Consider the following 24,310-nt stretch of genomic DNA (forward strand, 5'->3'; position numbering starts at 1 on the left):
AATTATCACTTTACGCATGGTAATTGCACATAGATTTCCTTAAGATCTTGTTTTCAATTTATGGAGTAATTTGTAACTGTCAAATTAATTAAAATTCACGAAATCTGCAAAATTCTTCTTTTTCCATTTTAATTCTTAAACAAGATCGTCGAGCCGTTGGAAACGAATTACAACGTAAAATTAAATTACTCAGTTGATTTTAGAATTTTCAATTCGACTCAATTGTATTGTAAAATGCACAGAATAAAGTCAAACGCCCTATAATTAGATAATCTAACACAAATTGCTGCAGCAATGCTATTTGAAAGTTAAATACCAACTTGAAATTTGACAGATTTTTTACGTAGACTCGTGATGATCGTGCATCTTCTATAAAATATTACATAACTTCTGTGATAAATCGAAATATAATAACTTTCATAAGTCGGTGTAAATCGCCGATCGATGTAACTCCCTTCGTCTGCATAATTGCACGACTATCTTCGTCGGCAATTTTCGAACACCGAACAGGCGGCCATCCCCGCCGCAGCAGTACGAATTCAATTCTCGAGTAATTTCCAAGTTGTTTCAGTTTCGATTCGATCAAACGATAAGCATTCTCCGAGTTATAACCAAATTCTCGCCCCGCAGCGGCAGTTACGTACATAACTCGGTGCAATCGGTCGGTGCCTGGCGAAATTCGCCAGCGGCGCATGTAAGTTGCACGAAATTTCAGCCAACATCCCCCCTCCCACCCCCCCAAAAAAATACTGTACTATGCGTGTACACGTGTTTTTGTTTTTTTTTTTTTTTTTTTTTTTTGTTCGACGGGCCAATGACGATCAAGATCGTCATAATCGCCAGAAAAAGAGAACCTAAAGGAAGCTAATATAAAGGAATCTAGACTCTTAATAATCCTTTCAGTATCCAAGAGCCGATTTTTGCAAAGATCAATTCACACGAAAGTGACGAAAAAATTCTCAGAATGCGTACTCGGAATCAAATTTGCAATTCTGTATATTATATATATATATATTAAATATTCTGTATTCTATATATCCAGTGATATACGCGTATATTCAGTGAATACGTGTATCTTCGTGTGAAATCGATCTAAGAAGGGGCAATCTACGGGTATATAAGTCTATGGGCATTCCACGAATTTCCGCGGATCGGTTGTTTGATGTCAATTTACGATTCAATTAAACCAGTCGATCGGGCCACGATCGAGTCGGCATCGGTCGTTAGTCAAGGCAACCCTTAACAGATCACAGCCAGAGCTGCCTGGCATTGTAATTTCGAATATGAGCTGTGCCCTGTTTACTGCTTGTCAACGTATACACATACTTCGATTCTGTGGATCGGTCGATTAAGGGGATGGTTTAACGACGGAAGGCGTTTCAAACGTGTGTCTCATTTCGGTCTTGATTCTCGAGTTCGAATAAGTTCACGAGATCAGGTGTTCCACGTGTGAAATGTGGAATTTGTTTTGATTTTATTCGAGCAATATTTGTTTCGATTTTATTTTGTTATTTTCGCAGTGGAACGCACAGGGGAGGAGGTGACTTAAAATAAATCATTTTAAAATATTTAGATTTGAATAATGAACTAGTTAAAATGATTCGTTATATCGAATTGTGCATCATTTTCTTATCCAATGACAAAGTCATATATATTTTTGATTGTGAAAAGTGAAATTATTTTTAGCTGTAATCATCGATCAGATATATATTTCGATTGATACAAATTTCTCTTAGAACAGACTCAATAAAATAGTTAAAGTAAGTTTTTTTTTTTATTTCGAACTGTCATTTTCAACTAATTCTGATACGAATGACTGCGTGAAATTTTGTAAATCGAGCAATCTCCGTTGGCACGAGCAACGTTTGAAGGCAACTTTGCCAGATTTATTAGCAACGGCTGTCGATACTTACATCGCACTACTAATTTACAAAGTTCAGTGCATTGTGCCGGAAGACAATTAACCTTAATGGCCTCGAGTCGGTCCGGTAAGATGGTCGCAAAGAACAATGCGCTGATATCGAGTTTTCATTGTCCCTGGATAAGAGACAATCCCAGGCCCCGGCTAATAATTAAAATAGTTCCCGTGTAACTTTCAGCCTAAGTTTCGTTCGACTTTCGCGAGTACACTCTTCACCGGTTGCAAGGCTAGATTCTTATTAATGACTTTCTCTTAATCTCGAGTCCCTCTTCTTATTTAACGTAGCCGGTGTTTAAGGACTTTGACAGTTTTTTCCTCGAGGAAAAGTCAAAGTGACAAATTGCACCTCCTACAAAGGGAACGTCGAATGTACAGAAATTTATGAAACGATTGAAAATCGTTGATAGCTGCTCGAGTTTTATCGTCATTTCGCTTGTTGATTAAAGAACGAAATATTCATACGAACTAATTGAAAACGACGAAAACGAAGTGACGAATTCGAAGATGTTTTGTAAAACAGTTGTATTATATAATTGACCAAGAGTGTGATAGAAATAGATATATTTAATCCTAAAATCGAGCGCACAATTGATTGATCTCATCTTTATGGTTGTGATTTATATTACAGAAGTAAATAGAAAATGTAATATATAAATTGATTAGTGTTTATTGTAACAGTAAACTACTTTAATGAAAGATATTTACGAACGCGTTAGTTACAATTAATAAAAGATATCTATGAATGTCCCATAAGTTTCAATGAATTCTGAAAAGGAAAAATCCTTTGTTCTCTTTGACAGCGGAAACGCAGCTTGGCAAGCAAAGCATTTTGGAATTCCGAACGCTTCACGTCGGTGGTTACTTGCACGCCGGCGAGGAAATCCCGCATTTCGTCGGTCAGCTCCAACAAATCTGGTTCAATGGCTATCCATACCTGGAAATAGCGCGGAGTTCCGGCAATCATCAAGCCTCCCATCAAGGTGTAACACCGATCATCAGGGTTACAGGGAAATTCGGCAAAAGGAACCATCCAGTCCATTATCCGGTGACTTTTACCTCAAAGCACACGTTCGTCGGACTACCGGTGTTGAAAGCGTACGTGGAAACGAATATCTATTTCCAGGTAACATTTTTGTCAACAGATTCTCACGTCTTTTTTTTGTGATTTTTTTGTTTTTCTCCTCTCTTGCTTTCCCCCTTTTTCTGGGGAGGGGAAAGTGCTTGAGAAACGATGTACTTTTACAAAAGTGTACAGAGATTTGAGATTTTGATAATCGAATTTTCTATTTGTGTCACTTCGCCTAGTGAACATTCATTTTTTTTTTTTTTTTTTTTTGAAACGGAATTTTGTTTATATTAAATCGAATAGAAAGAAGCTTCGAGTCTTTCTTTTTCTAGCGATAGATTAGAACAGACAAACTTCCGAACAAAAATTGTTTGACGTAAAAGATAAATTGTTATTTTACCAGTTGCGATTCAACAGCATGTGCATATCATCCTACTATAGAGTTATTGGAATAATTTTTCCGAAATGCATATTTATTTCCTCGTTGTTTCATACGAACCTTGACAAAGTTCGTGACTCAATTTCAGAACATTGTCTCGAGTTCTCGGAATTTTTGACCGAGGGAAAACATTTTCTAGAAAAGCTCGTAAAAGAATCATCGTTTCGAGGGGAAACTGAAAATAAAGTAAAGGGATGAGCGAGAAAGTTCGAAAAATGTCGAAGCTCGAGTGACTGAAATAACCCCGTTCTGCTCACGTGAATCTCGAATCATGACGAGGAAGCGTCATCCTATGAAGGACGGTTTAAATATTTCGCAAAGGTAGTTCGGTCCGTGTTGGAAAATTCACGTCCCGCGCGGAGGTCGCAGAGGAAATGAAATGTCAACGGTGACGCGCTCCCCACAAAAGGTTAGCCCAATTAGATCCCCCTACCATCGGCCCTCGGAACTCGGTGCTCGCGACTCGATGCACAAACTCTGGATTAATCGTGGCACGTGTCACGGTGGCGCACATAAAAACCCAATCATGTCCCGTTTCTTCCGTGCCAAGTGACAGACAAGGTTCTCTGGCCGTCACCTTCGTAATTACGCCGGCCCGGTAATTGACGGGTTTCTGCTTTTTCCACTGCCCCTTCTGTAGAACTTCCGGCTCGCTTGTTCATCTCTAATCATAGTTTGAACTGTCTTCGACGCTTCTGAAAAGGGTGCGATCGGTTTTTTGTGATCGAAGGTCACTGTTGGACGACGAGACGCGGAATGGTTGTAAATGAACCCTGTTAACCAAAGTAAACGTGCCAATTCGTCCGAGTTGAATTTAAAATTTGCCGTAATGTGTTACTGTTATGTGGAGTCAGGAAATGTCTCGCGTATATCTGTCAAATTTCAAATATTTATCAGAACGGAAAATGTAACGTTGAACGACGAAGTACACTGAAACTTGTTAATCGAAAAAGATGGATTGACTCGTCAGTGAATTTACAGTGGAGATACGAAATGGTTGTTAACTGTTATATACTAATTTTTGATTCAATACAGACTCAGTCGAGTAGAAAATCTACGTACATCTTCGTGCAAGTCACGTCTAACTCGTCGTTCCTTTATCTTGCAGTTCAAAACGCGCGAAGCGAACGGCCTGATCCTGTACAACGCCGGTCGCGAACGCGACTTCATCGCGGTGGAGTTGGTAAACGGACACATTCATTACGTGTTCGATCTGGGCGACGGCCCGGTCAGGGTCAGGGACACATCGAGGTCTAGGCTGAACGATGGAAAATGGCACGCAGTCAGCATCGGAAGGCCAGCACCTAAACGGCACACGCTCGCTGTCGATGATCACGTGACAGCTGTCAATAGCCAGGGAAGCAACGAGAATCTCGATCTCGATGGGATTTTATACATCGGTGAGTAAAACACTTCCATCCAACTTTCGGGATCAAAAATACAATCGATCGGTTGGTAACATCTTAACATGCATCGTTCATCGCGATTTTTAACATTTTACTTACAAACCCGATGTTCCTCTACGTTTGTACTTTTTACGGTTTCATAGTTTACTGACTGCCTCGAAATATTCGAAAGAAGTCTCTGCACGAGTTCGAATACTTTCGCCGGCAACTATATGTTTTTATATTTATTTCAAACTTGATCAACATAATCACGATGGTTGGATTTCATCGCGAAATTTCAAAATCACGCGTACATTCGTGAAAAGTTCATACACTGAGGTTTCGGATACTTTTACGGGCAACTCTACTTGTATCAAATTTACCTTGTAATTTATATATATATATATGTACACACAACTACGATAATTATATTGGTCAAATTTGAAACAAATTTAGAAATATATATATACACACACATACACACCCTATTACAATGATTATATTGGTCAAATTTGAAACAAATCTAGAAATACACACACACACACACCTTACGATAATTACATTATTATTATTATTATTACAAATATAATCATAGTAGTTGGGTGTCATTACAGTGCCAGCGAAATTTCAAAATGTTTCATATCACACGGGTTCACAAAATGTCCCCGTAACTGCTCGAACACTTTCGTAAGCAATTGCAAATAGGTTGGAATATTTTCGCGAATCACTGTAAATTACGCCTCTGAGGGACGTTTATCTCGACATTTTGTGCGTGCACAGCGAGATTCGAGAAGTGAAACCAACGTGATATTACGTTATGAAACACGGATGGATTTAATTTATAGCCGGGGCGTTGCGCATGGTTTCGGTATAAAACACGGGGACCATTTATCCGAGCCGGGAGAAGTAAGAAAACGTTGCTCCGTGATATATCGTTGACCTTCGACGAGGGTAAAAGCGTAACGCGATAGTTCGAAAGGCGAAATATTACTTTATGAATCACGGTGAATTTCGAAAATCCCGCGAACGATAAATCGGTCTGACACAAGCGGAGAGAGAGAGAGAGGGAGAGGGAGATTGGATCGCTCGATATTATATCGTTCCACGAGATAAAGACCGAAAGTTGAAAATCGATGAGCACCGGGTAATAACGCAAGAATGAAAACATCGATCAAACATATCGGCGAATAAATAATGCTGATATCGTGGCCGATTCTCGTACTGCCGGTATTTTGAAAAATCTCGTCTTATCTCGTCTCATTACGTCAGCGCAACTGCCACGATCCTTCAGTCCGGCGGAGATATCAATCTAGGTCAGAGATCGAATGAAATTGTTAACTTTCGCAAATAAAGGTTTTTTTTTTACCGAAGTTTTTAGCTTCTGAATCGTTCTATTTTCTTCTTTTTCAAGTAAACACGTCAGCTTTGCTATAACAATACAGTTCCAACAGTTTTTCTTTTTTTTTTGGTATTTTATTAATAAAAATTCTAGACAATCGTATCACTTCGAGGGAAACTACAAAAATTGAGAATATTTCTGAGTTATTGAAAGCAGAATATACGACGAAGGGAAAATAAAGTGTTGATTTTTATATAATTGTTTTATTTCATTGACAATTCATCAGTTTTTATAAAAAGCATTATTTCTCGAGCTTTTCTGTCTCCTCTGTATAGAAACATTTGTATAGAAATTGAACTTTGTGTTTCAAATATATATCGCTGTTTTTCAGGAAATTTGCTTGCCTTAATTTTGAAATCGATTTCTTTTTAAACCGATTTATGATAATAAAAAGAGAGGAAGAAAGCTTAATAAACGTTTCAGTAATTTTCACGAGATCTCATTCCAATAGTTAAATCTTAATTTACGTATGGATATTTCCTGAAATTAGAAAGAGAAAAAGTTGGTATAATAAGATTAAGCACATCTAGCGTGAATAATAATTAGTAGACTGTGGATGTTTATGACTGCATAGAAAATTTAAAAATATGAAATTGTACACAGTGATTGTGCACGTAATACAAAAATAGTCTATAATAGTTTTAACTATTAAGTACGTAGAAAATTTTTTATATCAATCGATTTCATATCAATCGAACATCACCAATATAGTCACGATAGTCGAATAGATGAATAGACTGCGAACGTTCGTATATTTTTATACTTTTTGTGAACGTGACCAAAGAAAATGAACTTAAAATTTGTCTCACGTATAAAAAATTAACAGAAAACTCACAAGACTTCTTTGCAGTCTCCCAAACGATTTCTTTTCTGATTTGGAGGACAAGGTTTTTTGAACACTGTGAAACTTGGCGAGATAATACTTTTTGATATAGGGAATATGTATCGAATCATGTCACTTGTTTTATTATCATTAAGTGAGAGTATATGTTTTATGATGCTCGTACAATTCTTGTCCTGTGTGTGATTCTTAAACAACTCGGTTAGCGGCAATTGGCCAAGTAACACGTTTCTCCACATATCGGATACATCATCCGATACAACAAAAACGACAATGCAAATACTAATCAAAAATGGCATCGACCAATTCCTCATTGTTACTTTTTCAAAGACACTTTTGAGTTAGACTAATTTAATTTTTTCAGAAGTCACTCCAGATTATTTTTAACCTAATTTTCTTTCTTTAATTTTTGTCAATTCCCTGGAACTCCAATATGCTGCACGTATCCCTAATACTGTTGTCAATTAGTCAACTTTTATTACGAATCGTTAAATTCCACTTTTTTATTATTTTCTTTTATTATTAAAAATTCCACAATAATGTTAAGAAGACGATCGGTAATTATACGCTGGAGAAAATCTGAACTTGTAAAATATTAGTCTGGCTGACAGACGTGAAATAATGAAAACGAACTGTTTACAATTGAATGCGTGGCAAGTTGGTCAGCATTGGCGTTTAAATAGTATATTACGCCTTGGCGTTTAAGTAGTATATTACGCCTTGGCGTTTAAATAATATATTCCATCACAAATAAGATTTGACTAATATGTTGACTAAGAGAACGTCGTAATAAACGAATGATAACGACGACGTGCAAAAAAATATATCTAAGAAACAAACATTAGTCTATGACATATAGTAACAATAATTATCTTTAAACTTTGGACATCTATGAATTCAAAGTAGAATATTTAATGAAATTAACTTATCATATTTAAAAAAATTTTTCTTTCTTAAGCCCCATTTCCACAGGTATGTTTGTAAAACTGTGAATTTGCATAAAAATCCGCGATCTAGTCATCTTAAACTATAGTCGTCTTAGTCTATAAAAGTCTTAGTTTATAAAAAAAAAAAAAAAAAAAACGTTGAAAATTAGAGACAGTTTCATTGAATATTCCATCGAATAAGTTTATTAATATAATATATAACACTGACTGTTTAAATATTTTCTTCATCTCTGTGGATATCTTAAAACTCTTTTTCTGCATCTATCAATACACATAACTACGATACACTGCAAACATTTATATATTTTTTGCGAACCGAACTGAAAACATGAAATTTAAACAGAAACTCGTTTTACTTATTGACATTTGACCTTTGTCTGTTTTGAATATTTTTGCATTTCTTTGTATCATTGTACAATCAAAATCACAGTCTACTAATGGTCATTCGCTGTTGATGAAATTTCAAAGTATTGGAAAAAGAAAATATTAGGATACTCACAAGACATCTCTGCACTTTCCAAAGTGATCCCTTTTCTGACCCAAGGGACATTTTAACTTATACGGGCGAATAATGGTCCTGAAGCCGAGTTCTATTTTCTTATTGCTTTCCTTTCCCGTTTTATCGTTTTCTTCCATTTCGTTGTCGACTCTCTTTAACGCGTTGTTATTAGACGAGATTATATATTCCACGCTGCTCGTCCAATTCTTGCCCTCAGGTGTGTGACTCTTGAACAAACGGAACTCGATTTGCGGCGGTTGGCCAGGTGACACGACTCTCCACTTATCGGGTACATCGTTCAATGTCATTCTTGACAACGTTACTGGCAATTGAGTCGAAAAAACGACGAAGCAAACGCTGATCAAAACCGGCATCGACCAACTCCTCATTGTTACTTTTGTCAGACACTTATCGAGTCGGTGTAATTTAATTTTTCTCAGGCCTGTACTTTCTACAATTTTCTCAATACCCTAGAACGTCCGGTACACTGGACGATTTTATCATAAATCGCGAAATTTCACTTTCTTCTTTTATTAGAAATTCCACTCTTATTGCAACAACGTCACGAAAATATGATCACGAAGCTGATTATTTCGGCGCGAAATCGATGAAAACTTGGTTGAACAACGTGATGTAATGAAAACGAGTGTTCTGCGACTGGCCACCATTAAAATTCAAAACGATTTGACTCGTAAATCGAACCTGGTTCCAGCAACGCGTCGGGCGCATAACCACAGTATTCCGTCACAGACGAGATTAGATTGATAAGCAGTTTCAGTCACCTTGTCGGTCTGACATCTTTTCCGTGGCCTCGCTTTTTATTAACGATACTGGCCAATTGAATCACTTGATGAAACGAATGATAACGAGTTCCGGGTGATAAGTGACTCGTGGGAGTTTTATAATCTCGATATTCGGAAATAAAATTTTATGGTATTCTTGGTAATCGCTGTTTCACTGAGAGGTTTCCTGTACCAGCGGTCTTTCCCGAAAACGTCAGATACGATCGTTGACAAAAAAATCGACATACGTTCTATGAAAAGGCCACTCTTATTAGTTATAATTAAATATAGTAATTTAATTATATAATTTAATTGTATAAATAAGATTTTATTTTACTTTTAATACCTGATTATTTGAATTCAAGCCGAGTTACTTCAATTATACGTATCAGAATTTGGTATTCTGATAAGTGAAATCAGTTTGTTCAATAGTTCGTTTTATCACATCTTATTTGTCTGAATGTTATTACTGGACTACGGATTTTTGTGTATTTATTATAGGAAATTTATAAATGCATAATATTTGAATTATTATACTTCTTATGGTAATTAATAAATTAATTAATTTTCTGTCGTGCTAGATAGGAAGAAGTGAAATCAAAATCAAATTTGCAATCGTAATTCCATTTATTACATACTTTATATAGCTTTAAAAATTCTCAAACAATCAAAGTGAATGGAAATATAATTTAAATGGAAGTAATATTTACAAAATGTGTAGCAATAAAATTTTATAAAATTTAAATAAGACTTTGTAACAATGAAATGTCCAAATGTCGGTGCAAAGAATATTTTCTGAATATTTGACTGACGAAATAAATTTTATAATATTATAAAAACATAAATTTATATAAATCGTGTAATATTTATATAGAAACATTACACACTAATCATCCAATTAGATATTCGTAAAAATACTCGTACATAGGAAAATTTGAAGAGCGGGCAGAACGTTCAGAGAATTATTTGTCGAAAATAAAATGTCCAACATTCAAAATGGTGGACTTTATATTGAGAAACGGCTCGCTGCATTTGCCTCGATGATCTCTCCTCGTACCTCTGAGACACGTGAAATCTACGAAATTGTAAAACGGTTGAACGCTTCCTTCCCCGAATCAAACGATCGATCATTTTTCCGACACGATTAATTTTCTGCAACTATTGCTGCCAGAATTTCCATTCTTCGACGATTCTACGTTATTGATGTTGACTTCCTATACCGTTCACTCGATACTTGTGATCTTCCGACGTATATAACGTTTGGCCAATCGATTTCTGATTTCCGACGATTCGAACGCACGAGGAACATCTTCCCAGGGATACGGGCATTTCTCCAATCTATCGTCGATCGACTCAGATTTTGACGTCACCGAGAATCGAACGACAAAAATAATCAAAAATACATTCGTTGAACATTGAAATTCAATTTTCAAATTTCTTGAAAGATTTGTTGTAAATTCTACTGCACAAAACAATCTTATAGTATTATAATTTCTTACTGTTCTTCACTATTTGACGTATCAAGTCGTAGTTAGTGGATTGATTATAATTTCAGAAAGATTTTTACTATACTGTATGTGATCTTCAGTCTCTTATTATTTTTCGACAGTGTCTTATTGTTCTTCAATGTTTGACGTTGAGCGAAGACTAAAAAGAAAAAGTTGACAGGGAATACACGAAATATTCCGTGGTTTTAGAATATATTTTCATAGTGCTAGTTTCAGCATGTAATTTTATTTGCATAACTGTTTAAGCTCGACCAGGTTTATTTATCTAAATCTAAATTCGTACGAGATCAATGATAAAAGCAAAGATCAAAAATAGCAAATGCGAGTTACCGAGTTGCATTTTAATCCTTTTTTTGTTTTTTTATACACTTCTGCTACTGTTGAAAAAGTAATGTGAGATTGGATAAAAAATTTTGCAGGCTCGGATCACGTTTCTTTTTTTTTTCCAGTAGCTAGATTTATTTGAAAGATAAAAAGTCTTTATTAAATCGAAGCATTTGATAATTCTATGTCTAACTAGTTTATGATTCATACACTTGATATTTTTGAGTTCAGTAACTTAACAATTAGCGAGATAAATATAAATTTATTTTCTCTAATATTTTGTACATTTGAACATCTCATGGAAATAACAACGATTAAAAATTTAAGAAAGACGGGATTTCAAAGTTATTGCAATTTTAAACGCGCCCTTGTTATGTATTATTACAATGCAGACGTTTATACGTTTATAAAAAATTTAAAGTTACAAATTTGCACGGAAATTACGCGAAAGCATATAAAATATCCAAAATAAGGTGTTTGTTATACTTATTAGATTGCGGATGTTTGCGCGCGTAAAATACACAAAATATGTTAGCAACATGTAGGCTGTTTTAAGTTTTTCCCGTTTTTCAAACGGTGTGAATTATTGTGTGTAAAATTTTGGAAACGTTGTTGTATAAAAAACTTTTGAACATTAATATGCAAAACGTATGCATTATGCAAAGTATGTACAATAAAAAATAGATTTCTAGCATGTTTAAACGACGCAATGAATTTCTACTCGCGTTTTTATTTTTCTTCTATAAAAAATATGCATTTGCATAAACATCCGCAGTCTAATAATAATTTTTATTTCGTGGAACGAGTAAGCGTTTCATTTCTTCAGTAACATTTGTAAAAATGTAGTCAAGAGATAGAGGCTTTACTGTTTTACACTAGAACTACCAGAGTGATAAAAATGACCAATTTATAATTTTCTGTGGAAATTTTATCCATTTATTATAACAGCGTATTTTTAGATACCTGAGTGATTTTTAATAAAATATATTAACAGAAGTATCGTATTATTAATGTCTACTTGTATCTTGCACCTTTAATTTCTTTGCCACAAATATTATGCTTTGGTAGTCGGTAGTTCTAGTGTTAAAATGAGACCAAGTAGATTGCCTCTAATTACAAAGTTATAACATATTGAATGTAACATGCAATTATTACGCATAAAAATCTTCTATACGATACGAATACTACAGCAAATCACCTGTACCTATACGTTTTATTTAAAGAGGAACGAGTTTCTGAATACTTTTGAACTGTGTACTAGAAACTATCGAGCAACCGATCGATTTATTTAACCGTCCAATTAAGCCCGTAACATTCCATCTGACTAACGCGAGGTTTGCGTAATTTCAGGCGGTGTGGAGAAATCGCAATACGGTCAGCTACCAAAGCAAATACTGAGCAGACACGGTTTCGAGGGGTGTCTCGCGTCGTTGGACCTCAGTGGCGAGAGCACTAACCTGATTTCCGACGCGGTGGTTCCCAGCTCTCTGGTGGAATCCGGCTGCGACATGTACGCCAATCTGCATCCTGGCAAAAAGTGCACGCACGATCTTTGCTCGAATCACGGCACGTGCGTGCAACAATGGAATAGTTACACGTGCGACTGCGACATGACCAGTTTCACTGGGCCGACGTGTAACGAAGGTAAAAAAAGAGTCCCATACGAAGGTAGAAAGGGGAATAGGCCTGACGTAAACGCGATGGAGAGTTGATAGTCACTTGTTATTTCTCAGGAAGACGAGTTTTAATTTAGTTCGTCGATGGAAAAGAATCAATGATACAAAAGGACGAGAAAAGAAAATTGCAGCGTGAAGAATTAATTACGAAGTTCTTAATTTTACAATTTTCACTTTTGAAGCTTTTTTTTTAATTCCCGTCTTTTCAGATTTTTCTCGTTTTAATTGAAAATGTTTTCAAAATGATGAATATAATATTGAACTTGTGCAGAATATATTTTGCAAAGCAATTTGTATCTGCGTCTGTAATTGAGACATCTTATTAATTAAATTTATACTAATCTAGATAAAATGACATGTCCGCTTTAAAAATATCCAATCATGCACTGTCCTAGCAATTTAATTAATCAGAGAAAGCTTTCCTTTTCTATTTTCTATTATTTTATATTGAAAATTCTTCTATGAAATGCTTGTAATTCAAGGCTGCGTGACGAAACGAAATAAAGTTCTCGTTTTATGAGGTACTCCGTATCTAATTACCTGAATCTAAAGCACACGCGTTTAATGGTACTAACGTTATTACTGTAAAAACATATGCTTCGTGACCCGAATATTCTAACAGATAACATGTTTTAAAAATCTTGGTAATCCTGTTATTTATTTGTCGAAGCAATCTTTGAATACTTTGGATATTTCTCTGTGCCTGGTACCAAATAGTATTGTAAAATTCAATACAATTCTAAACGTACTTTTTTCTTGACAGTTTGTATCTTTTTGTATATTAAGAGTATCGTTTTTTGAAATAAACTTAAAGAAAATTTTTCGAAGTCTTAAATCGGATTTTGAACGAAGGACAGTCGTAAAAGTCTCAATTTGTTATTAACGAATTTTCTAGCTAATAATACTTAAATTAAATAAATTTATTTTGTCATTTTCTCATTATTTAGGAAATTTAATTTATTAATCTAAAAATCCAGGTTATCAAATACAAATTGATATACCTAATTCATTTTCTATTAAATTCCATGAAGTTAAGAAAAATTGTCCCGTTTTTAGTAGTTTGAATTTTTAATTATTTATTAAGAAAGAAATGTCTAAAATATTTATCGCCCATTAAAAATGCTTAAATTCAGCAAATACAACCAATTTTTATTGCATATCGAACGTTTTTTGCGCGCGCGGTGAACGTGCAAATTGCTATGGCTTTTAAATTCATATGCAAATAAGAAAAACGCGAATGTAATCACGGTGGCTGCAAGATCTATGGTAACTCAATTTTTTCACTGTATCTGCATCGTTGCACACCAGGTCGAAATCAACAGCGATTAAAATAATAGTAACGCATTTAGCCTCACTTATATTATTTGACTAGAATGGAAAAAATCGCTGCAATTAGCTGAATAAATGAACGACCTTTTGGATGGAAATAAACTACGTCATGGTTTTTAAACAGAGATATTATTCTTTCAAAGCCATTTATCTTTCTACTACATGTTGCTCAATATCATTAAAAGAAAATTACTGCAGCTACTTAATAACATTAATCACAAAATGAATGAATGAATACTAAAAAATATATTTCTCAATTTTTTTGGTATCTAATTTATTCAATTATTTTTATTCCAAACCAATTTGCTAAAATCATTCAATTTGTTTAATTTATTTTTCAATATATTTCATTCGATTCAGTTTAGCCCTGTCACGCTGTAATTTTTCAATAAATTAATTCGATATCGATATCGAGATTATTGCAGGTTTTTGTGCAAATCTCTATTTCTATGGGTGCAACTAAAGAAACAGAATTTTAGCAGAAACTTGTTTCACCTGTTAAAAATTTTTCAACGAACAGTTTGCTTGAGATACTTCATATTTAATACAGGTTTCATGCTCTAATTTAATTTAATTAACCTTCTATTAATCTTACACCGCGTTGACTTATCGCGTGCAATTGTTTTGTTATAGAAGCCGCAGCTTACGAGTTCGGAGCAGGAAGAGGTATTATCACGTACACGTTCCCGCCAAATCAGAGACCGGAAATGAAGAGGGATACAGTGGCCTTGGGCTTCGTAACAAGCGTGAATGACGCCGTCCTTCTCAGAATAGAATCTGCCTCGAGCAACGACTATCTTGAAATTGAAATTGTTAGTAATAATTCGAATTGTACTTCGTAAGCTAATTAATTTGTTATATTTATATTGTAAATATTAATTGGCTACTAATGTCAGAATAATTTGAATTGTTGCGTGTATGTTATAGGAGAAGAAAATTTATAATTTTACATGTAGATCATATCGATCACATGTTATTTGTTATAGATGTTAAAGTACATGGTGTGACTCTACGTATAAAATTCCAAATTCTTTTATATATTTATATTTTTAACAGTATGATATTTTAACATTTGAATATAGTTAAAATTTGAATGTTGTGAAGAAATTTACATGCGACAATATTTTATGACAATTATTAATAACAGAAAAAATGTAAAATGATCATTTAAATGTAATATGACTTGAATTTTAAGTGACAATGATTAGTAAATTATAGTTTAAATATGTGAAAGGAAATATTTTTAATTATTTTATAAAACACGCTCAGTACATGGAAACAGTGTAGTTTAAATGTGTTTAAAAGATGACAATTTGAATTATGACAATTCCAATCTAAATGAATATAAAAATTGAATATTTAATCAATTTATTACACAGTTGAGTAATATTATACATGATTTTCGCAAAAATAATGAATAACATTTACGCCAGGATTAAATTTTGTATCTGAAATAATTAAATCGGAAGAAAAAAAAAGTAAAAATTTTGTGAAGTAAAAGTTTGTAAAATACTAGTAGAAGTAAAGCTAGTGAAATACTAATAGAAGTAAAACTTATAAAATACCATAAAAAGCAAAAAAGATAACTTAGAATATAAGAATAACTTAAAATACTTTAATATTTCAATGTTTATTGAAATCATCAGTGTAATTGACAATTTATGACAAAAAGTAGACTACAATAATCTTTGAATATATTGCCGATAAAAATTCTGACATAAAACGCAGCTAATCTTTGTAACAATCATCACTTCTCAAACATGTAATTTAAAAAATATAGTTAACAACTTTGACAAATTTATTGATACCATTAAAGAATTTTTATCATAACTAAAACTCAAAATCGTGTCACATAGAATGTTGAATGATGTCAGATGGAAATTCGTAAAATCATGATAGATATCCACTGATTTACTCACGAATTTCTGAAAAAGTAGAATTAAATAGAAAAACTAGAAGAAGAAGAAGGAAAAGAAAGAAATAAGTACGAAAATAGAATTTTTGAAAATTTATCCCCACGACTCTCGAAATTAATGTACTATCACAAATGTTTATTCACTTCCGACATCTTTTTACAAAAAAAAAAAATAAGAGCTTAAAACAATATATTTAGAAATAAGAGCTTAAAATAAGAGATTAAAATTAAATTGACCATTTTTTTGAAATAAGAACTTAACACAATGTTTTAAACACACTTGAAATATTTGTAAATTATTGTTTAATTCCAGGTGGAAGGAAATGTGTTCGCCGTTTACAATATGGGCACGAACGATCATCCAATCGGTGAAGTTGGTGTAAAAGTGAACGATAACCAGTATCACGTGGTAAGATTCACCAGAACAGGGCCAAACAGCACGTTACAAGTCGACGATTACAATCTACAGTCCAATCATCCATCTGGTAAGTAATAATCACACTTTCTTTCGGTTTCGTTATCACTCTTTGTCAAAATAATAATCAGAATCGAGTGAGGGGTCGATGTACGTTGTATCGTCACAATTTCGCAAGTGAATTCTCACTTCTATTTTAACAGACAAAAGATTTTTAGCGTTTTAAAAATTTTAGCATACACATAAAGCGACAAATCATGCTTGGTTAATTATTAACTAGTAATAATCACTCCATACTTTCAAAATAACGCGTCCTGTCTCTTTTATTAATAAATAAAGCAAATCTGAACCCAAGTAAAGTCATTTAATAAATTCATACATTTTCTGTAAATTACCTACCTTGGCTTGCATATTTTAGCTTAAATTCAAAAATACTATATACTACACATCGCTCATATAATAAGTACCCCATCACCCAATTAAACTTTAACTTTCACTCGTTTTTGTTAAGAAACGAAGCAACTTTTTAACACAGGCAAAGTCACACGTTCATGAATTTTCTGTAATATAAATTTTTCATTATCTTCTGTAACATGAATTTATCATTATCTTCTCATTTATAGTCGAGTATTTTATGGGTACTAAAATTTAAAAATACTGCTGCACGTCGCTGCATCACCAATTAAAATTTAACGCGTTCGAATAAAACGTTGGAAGCTTGAAATTAACGAAATTAACGTCACACGTTTACTTTTTTCTTGCAATATTCATACACGATCCGAAAGAGAAATACTGAGGATATACCAACGATACGGTTGCCAACAAGCAACTGAATGGGACTGGAATCTTTGGGCCCTTTTTATAAGCTTCCCTCGTGCCATTCACGATCCCAGAACCGTGAGAAACTTGCAACGTTGGTAGGGACCCTACAAGTTCCAGGCGAGTTTACGTATCGGCAATAGACCAAATCTATTTATCGTGGGCAATTGATTAGATATGATCATTGAGAATAGTTGAAGCAATTTGAAGAATAGTTCGAGTAACTTGTCGGTGATTTACTAAACTTGTTTAAAGAATCAAAGATAATTTGAACCAACACAATACGTGAGTCGTGAAGAGAATTATAATTTTTCATCGAATTGCACTTACTATTGTATTATTTCCTTATTAGTTATCCGATTTCAATGTAGCCAGCGGCCATTCAAACGGACAAGCCTAACATGGTTCCCCGAAAGTTCCTTCAGAAATATACCTGCAGAACTTTTCTGCTTTCCTAGCACCCGAGGGCATGTTAATTGGACCCCTGGGTTTTTAAACTCTGGCCACATAAATCATTGTCACTGAACATAAAACAGGTACTCGTGGGACTGAACTTACGTTAACTTGCTAACGTTTCCTAACAACCTATTCCATTTCTTCACACTAACGAAGCATTTCTTTTTCATCGTCGAATAGATTTCTTTCTCACGCTTTAAATGAGCATTAGAAGAAAAAAACTGTTACCAAAAATTTCTACTCTTTTGGAGGAATCGCGAGAAATAAGAAATTAGATTGCGGTAAAATAATAGCTGAAACTTATTTTCTCGCGAGATAGATAACAATGAGAGATGATTGATGATTTTTCGGTGAAACGAAGCTTCTTAAATTTTCTACACTCCTAACATTGCAAAAATAAGTAACGACAATTCATCAGTCCACGCTGTAGATTGAACAAAGTACAATTTCAAACTTCCTAAATATTTCTGTTTTCTTAATATTTTTATCTGCTGGATATGCAAAAATAGTAGATTATTCTATGAAAAATAATTATTTCAATTATGCCGAACAATAGATTAGATTGTAAAGAATAGTAATGGAAACTTATTTTCTCACACGAGTTGAAGAGCAATAAAAGACGATTAACGAACAATGAGAGACGATAATTTTGCCGTGAGACGAAGAGGCTTCTTAAATTTTCTACACTCCTGACGTTGCAGAAATAAGTAATGACAATTCATCAGTCCATGCTGTAGTTTGACCAAAGTACAATTTCGGACTCCCTAAATATTTCTGTTTTCTCAATATTTCTGTCTGCTATATATTTGAAAATACTACATTATACAATGAAAAATAATTATTTCAATTATGGATAACAATACATTAGATTGTGAAGAATTGTAAGGGAAACTTACTTCCCCACACGAGTTGAAGAGCAATAAAAGACGATTAACGAACAATGAGAGACGATAATTTTGCGTTGAGACGAAGAGGCTTCTTAAATATTCTACACTCCTGACGTTGCAGAAATAACTAATGACAATTCATCAGTCCATGCTGTAGTTTGTCCAAAGTACAATTTCACACTTTCTAAATATTTCTGTTTTCTTAATATTTCTATATGCTATATATTTGAAAATATTACATTATACAATGAAAAATAATTATTTCAATTATGGATAACAATACGTTAGATTGTGAAGAATTGTAAGGGAAACTTACTTCCCCACACGAGTTGAAGAACAATAAAAGACGATTAATGAACAATGAGAGACGATAATTTTGCCGTGAGACGAAGAGGCTTCTTAAATATTCTACACTCCTGACGTTGCAGAAATAAGTAATGACAATTGGTCAGTCCATTCTATATATCGAACAAAGAACAATTGGAGACTTTCTGAATATTTCTGTTTTCTTAATATTTCTGTCTGCTATATATTTGAAAATAGTACATGATACAATGAAAAATAATTATTTCAATTATGGATAACAATACATTAGATTGTAAAGAATAGTAATGGAAACTTACTTTCTCACACGAGTTGAAGAGCAATAAAAGACGATTAACGAACAATGAGAGACGATAATTTTGCGTTGAGACGAAGAGGCTTCTTAAATATTCTACACTCCTGACGTTGCAGAAATAAGTAATGACAATTCATCAGTCCATGCTGTAGTTTGACCAAAGTACAATTTCNACGATAATTTTGCCGTGAGACGAAGAGGCTTCTTAAATTTTCTACACTCCTGACGTTGCAGAAATAAGTAATGACAATTCATCAGTCCATGCTGTAGTTTGACCAAAGTACAATTTCACACTTTCTAAATATTTCTGTTTTCTTAATATTTCTATCTGCTATATATTTGAAAATATTACATTATACAATGAAAAGTAATTATTTCAATTATGGATAACAATACGTTAGATTGTGAAGAATTGTAAGGGAAACTTACTTCCCCACACGAGTTGAAGAACAATAAAAGACGATTAACGAACAATGAGAGACGATAATTTTGCGTTGAGACGGAGAGGCTTCTTAAATTTTCTACACTCCTGACGTTGCAGAAATAAGTAATGACAATTCATCAGTCCATGCTGTAGTTTGACCAAAGTACAATTTCGGACTTCCTAAATATTTCTGTTTTCTCAATATTTCCGTCTGCTATATATTTGAAAATATTACATTATACAATGAAAAGTAATTATTTCAATTATGGATAACAATACGTTAGATTGTGAAGAATTGTAAGGGAAACTTACTTCCCCACACGAGTTGAAGAACAATAAAAGACGATTTACGAACAATGAGAGACGATAATTTTGCGTTGAGACGGAGAGGCTTCTTAAATTTTCTACACTCCTGACGTTGCTGAAATAAGTAATGACAATTCATCAGTCCATGCTGTAGTTTGACCAAAGTACAATTTCGTACTTCCTAAATATTTCTGTTTTCTTAATATTTCAGTCTGCTATATATTTGATAATAGTACATTATTCTCTGAAAAATAATTATTTCATTTATGCCGAACAATACATTAGAGTGTGAAGGATAGTAATGGAAACTTACTTTCTCACTCGAATTACAGGGCAATAACAGACGATTAACGAACAATGAGTGACGATAATTGGAACTTACTTTCTCACATGTGTTGGAAAGCAATAAGCGACGATTTACTGTTTTCGGTGAAAGGAAGAATCTTTCTTACATTGTCTGTAGTCCTGATTGTAAATGAACAAGTAACAATAATTTGCTTTCACTCTTTTCAGAACCATTTTAACTATCGTTCTAATTTTCTCTACTACTTTGTGTTTCCTGCTATTCTGTTACCTAGTGGATTTGCATTTTGCTTTCTTCTTATATTTCTTTGTTAAATTTTCATTTGTAATACCTTTAACTATAATTACATACATAATTCGATCTAAAGGTTTTTCTTTTAAGAGTTTAAGTTGTATATTATTTTCTTTCTGCTGGATATGCGTTTTTCATACGAAGTCGCGTGTATATTCTTTTATTTTTGATATTGTGAAATAACAGGTATACATATTTATAATTAATGTATGTGTGATAGCTGTGTGGCACAATGTTCAAGTTTTTTCGAAATTATACACTCTCGCACACTCACATTCAGTTACAAAAGTCTCTCTAGCGATCGACTCTTTGTTCTTTTATGTTGACCGAGAATGTCTTTTTCCTTTTTCTATCCGTTAACTCTATACCTTTTGCAATCGGCAGAGCGAGAGGGAGAGGGCCTTTACCTGGGAGTCCTCAATGAGAGTCCTTGCCGATTACCTGAGAGTTCTCAATGACCTGAAAATTCGGATGAGACTGACAAAGTTTGCGATGCGTCAATCGCTATTGACTTACGATGAAAATTCAAAAAATGCTTCAACATAGATTTGTGCATCTTAAACTTAATACCTGTACCTCCGACAGAAATATTTGAATTACAAGTTGACACTTTGTAAAGCTTCTTTTCTGTATGCTAGTATACTCGAATTTTAATGATAAAAAAAATGTTTGAAATAGCTTAGAAAATTCTAATGTAGCCAATAAATCCTTTCACACGAATATTAAACATTTTTAAGAGGTCTTCACATACGTATTAGAATTCCTCAATAAGAGAACAAAAGCTTTGAAATAATAAAGTAGCTGCTTAACTTATTTGTAAACGAGATACATGTTTATTATTCCAGCAGAGACCAAATAATAATTCATCGTAACATACAAATACGTAGATACATGAGTTTCTTTAAATTTCGTAGAATTCTAAAGTCCAAATAGTAAAAATAACAAAGAGAAAAATATTAAACAGGTTTCTTTTATAGCCACAGTATTGGCCTTCAAGTAATACTATTGAATAACTATAATAATTTATGCTGCAGTACTAGAACTTAGAATATTTAATTTTATTTTATATTTTACATTTTCCCTGATAGAGATTAGTAATAAAATTGAATTAAATTAAAAGATCCAAAATTAAACTTGTGGTGTTCTAATACTTAATATCAGTTAAGAATTAAAATAAAGAGAATTTGATCATTTAAATTAGTCGAAAGAAATTGTAAATTAAATGTTACATTAAAGCCATGTTTACTATTAACGAATTAGTGTATTATATTGTAATATATACTTCGTTACACTTACGTTCCTCTAGTCTCGTAACTAATGAGTATATAAGAACTTGGCTTCGTTGTCTAACAAAGTGGACGATGAAACGGAGGACTCATCAAGGAAAGTCCACCTCCATCGTTCTACTGTGGTCCCAATAGCCGAGCCGGAGATAATTGGCGCGCTCATTAAACGGTCACTTCTCACTTAATTTCACGGTAACCTTTTCTCCACGTCGATTTCTTTTGCTCGGTCGTAAACTCTTCGGGGCAATTAAGTTCTTCCATCTAAATTCCAACCCGATCTAAAATGCCATTCGTTGTCCAGTGTACTTATGGATTTTCGCTTCGAGATAATTACCATCCCTCGAATAATTAAAAGTTCGCTGAACAGTGTGTTAAAGGAAATTTTTATTTCCTCAAAGGTATGAAATTAAGAGAGGGAAGATATCATCGGAATGAAAAGTAAATTGCAAATCTATTGAAAATCTATGTTTAGGGATTAAATTAAAGCTTGAGTCTCCTTTGGAGATGTTTGTGAAATATACTGCGTATTTTTTTTTTGTAAGTTAAATGGCAATTGTGAAGTATGCGAGGAACTTAACAAAATACAGTCACTGATTTTTCGATTTTGAAATATAATAAACCATATATTATTACCATATATTAAACCATACACTATTAGAATATAAGACGTGTTTTAAACATCTAATACTATATTGGAATATTCGTAAACTAGAAATAATTCGTTTCATCAGTCATGGTCCAGAGCAAAATTATTGTTTATTATAAATAGTAAAGTGATATCGAATTTGTGCAATGTATATGTTGAAACATGAACAAATTTTCTTCAGTAAATAACAACGTGAAAGCGAGAAATGATAAACAGAAGGAAATTTACCAAATTGCTAAACAAAGTTTACTATAATATTATATTTTCTTTACCATATTAGATATTATTCTTATCACTTGTTTTTTATATTTCTTTTTATTCATTACCGTATATCTCAAACACAGGTTCAAGCTCATATAGCGAGTTTTCCGGAAAACACGTTGCCCTAACTCCCACAAAATTTCCACTCCTCATACTACCCTGTTCTTGAGAACAACGGAATCGATAGATTCCTCAAAATGTCCTTTTACCTTCCTAGATTTCCTCAGCTGCTCTATGCCTATGCTATCCTGATTTGAAGTAAATAACGTGTCGACAAATACACGACCGTTTCGACGAATTTATTGGGATTTCCGGCCCGTTGCGTGATCAAATTTCTATTACACATATTTCTAATTCAACAAATCATCGATTTTTCATTTACGAACGCGAATTAAGAACACGTTCGTTCGAAGAAATAGCAAATTCTACGCACCGACCGATGGAAAATCGTCTACGTTTTCCGCCGTTTATGCTTTCCCGATCGGTGACTTTCCGTCTGCCAATTTTCCACGATTTTCCATGTTTCCACGCGCGGCCGGTGCAACTTCCGCGCTCTTCTGATATCCTGCTCGAAAGACAAACAATTCAAGCTGCATTCGAACGGCATCCGAAAGGAAATATATTGTAACTTACCTCATAGGAAAGATTTTCCTAGAGAAAACCACCCTCTCTCTTTCGATAGTTTCATGTTATCCTATTAAAAAAATTCTTAGAAGAAAAACGAACGCCAGTTTCCAGCAAAAACACCACTTTTCACGAATTTTTCACGTTTCGTTGACCCATGATTTCCCGTTAGAAATTGCTACTTCCGGAAAGCACAACGCTCCTTCGACGAATGTCTGAATATTTTCTTATAATCATTTTTCCTATGATTTTTCGTTTCGTCGATTCATAGTTCCCTGATCGAACATCCCCAAAAATGGAAACGGTCGATGGCTGGTTGAACAGAGGATGAAAATTTTCTTTTATACCTACCTTCGTGTTCTAATGTCCTAATACCTTGAGAGATGTTAATCTACTTCATTAGATATGTTTATTAGAATACGCGTGGAGATTTGGATTTAGAAACGGTATAAGTAATAATCTGTGGAAATGTATAATCTGTTTGGTGAGTATGGTTCAACGTCGGGTTTCCTATGGGTACCATAGAAATGCTTCCTTCGAGTTCATAATATCCTGGCAGTCATGGCAATGTCCATGGTGTTTCTCCATCATGGGAAAAGTTAGTGTTACTAACTATGAGATGTAAATATATAAGATTAAAATCTTTTAGTTTCGCTTGATTTTGTTAGATTACCTAAGAAGTTTTAATGCAAATTAGTTGTATTATTAAATTTTTAATAGTAGAACTTCGGACAGATTGTTTGATATTATTAAAAACTTTTGAAGGAAATTAGTTTATAAAATTATATAATTTTTTTGAATAATTATATTAAATAATAAAATTATATTAAAGAATAAAAATCTTTTTACATTGTTAAATTTCAGTAATAGATAAATTTTCTTTAATATTATTCTTCCTTTCTTTAAATGAAATAAATAATTATTCTAAATAAATGAATTAC

The 24,310-nt window shown here is 33.5% G+C and overlaps 2 protein-coding genes across 5 annotated transcripts in view; one reads left to right on the forward strand and one right to left on the reverse strand.

Annotated features, from left to right (window-relative positions):
- LOC122538694 (neurexin-3-like) overlaps positions 1-24,310 on the forward strand; it is a 167,454-nt gene that overhangs the window by 86,502 nt on the left and 56,642 nt on the right. For all 3 annotated transcript variants that reach the window (XM_043672985.1, XM_043672984.1, XM_043672986.1), the window contains exons 8-12: positions 2,722-3,044; positions 4,535-4,826; positions 12,462-12,755; positions 14,750-14,928; positions 16,345-16,516. In XM_043672985.1, coding sequence (XP_043528920.1) covers positions 2,722-3,044; positions 4,535-4,826; positions 12,462-12,755; positions 14,750-14,928; positions 16,345-16,516 — 1,260 coding nt within the window. The remainder of the gene's footprint in view (positions 1-2,721; positions 3,045-4,534; positions 4,827-12,461; positions 12,756-14,749; positions 14,929-16,344; positions 16,517-24,310) is intronic.
- LOC122538696 lies at positions 6,394-9,299 on the reverse strand. 2 transcript variants are annotated; one of them, XM_043672990.1, is made up of 2 exons: positions 8,498-9,299; positions 6,394-6,690 (listed from the first exon to the last, which is right to left on the reverse strand). In XM_043672990.1, exons 1-2 carry the CDS (start codon positions 8,884-8,886, stop codon positions 6,669-6,671), a joined length of 411 nt encoding a protein of 136 aa, XP_043528925.1. In that variant the 5' UTR covers positions 8,887-9,299; the 3' UTR covers positions 6,394-6,668. The 2 variants fall into 2 exon arrangements, with proteins under 2 accessions (XP_043528925.1, XP_043528926.1); XM_043672991.1 differs by lacking the exon at positions 8,498-9,299 and adding an exon at positions 7,046-7,778.

The sequence above is a fragment of the Frieseomelitta varia genome, unplaced genomic scaffold (assembly GCF_011392965.1).
Source record: "Frieseomelitta varia isolate USP_RPSP 00005682 unplaced genomic scaffold, Fvar_1.2 scaffold_173, whole genome shotgun sequence".
NCBI classification, from domain to species: Eukaryota; Metazoa; Arthropoda; class Insecta; order Hymenoptera; family Apidae; genus Frieseomelitta; species Frieseomelitta varia.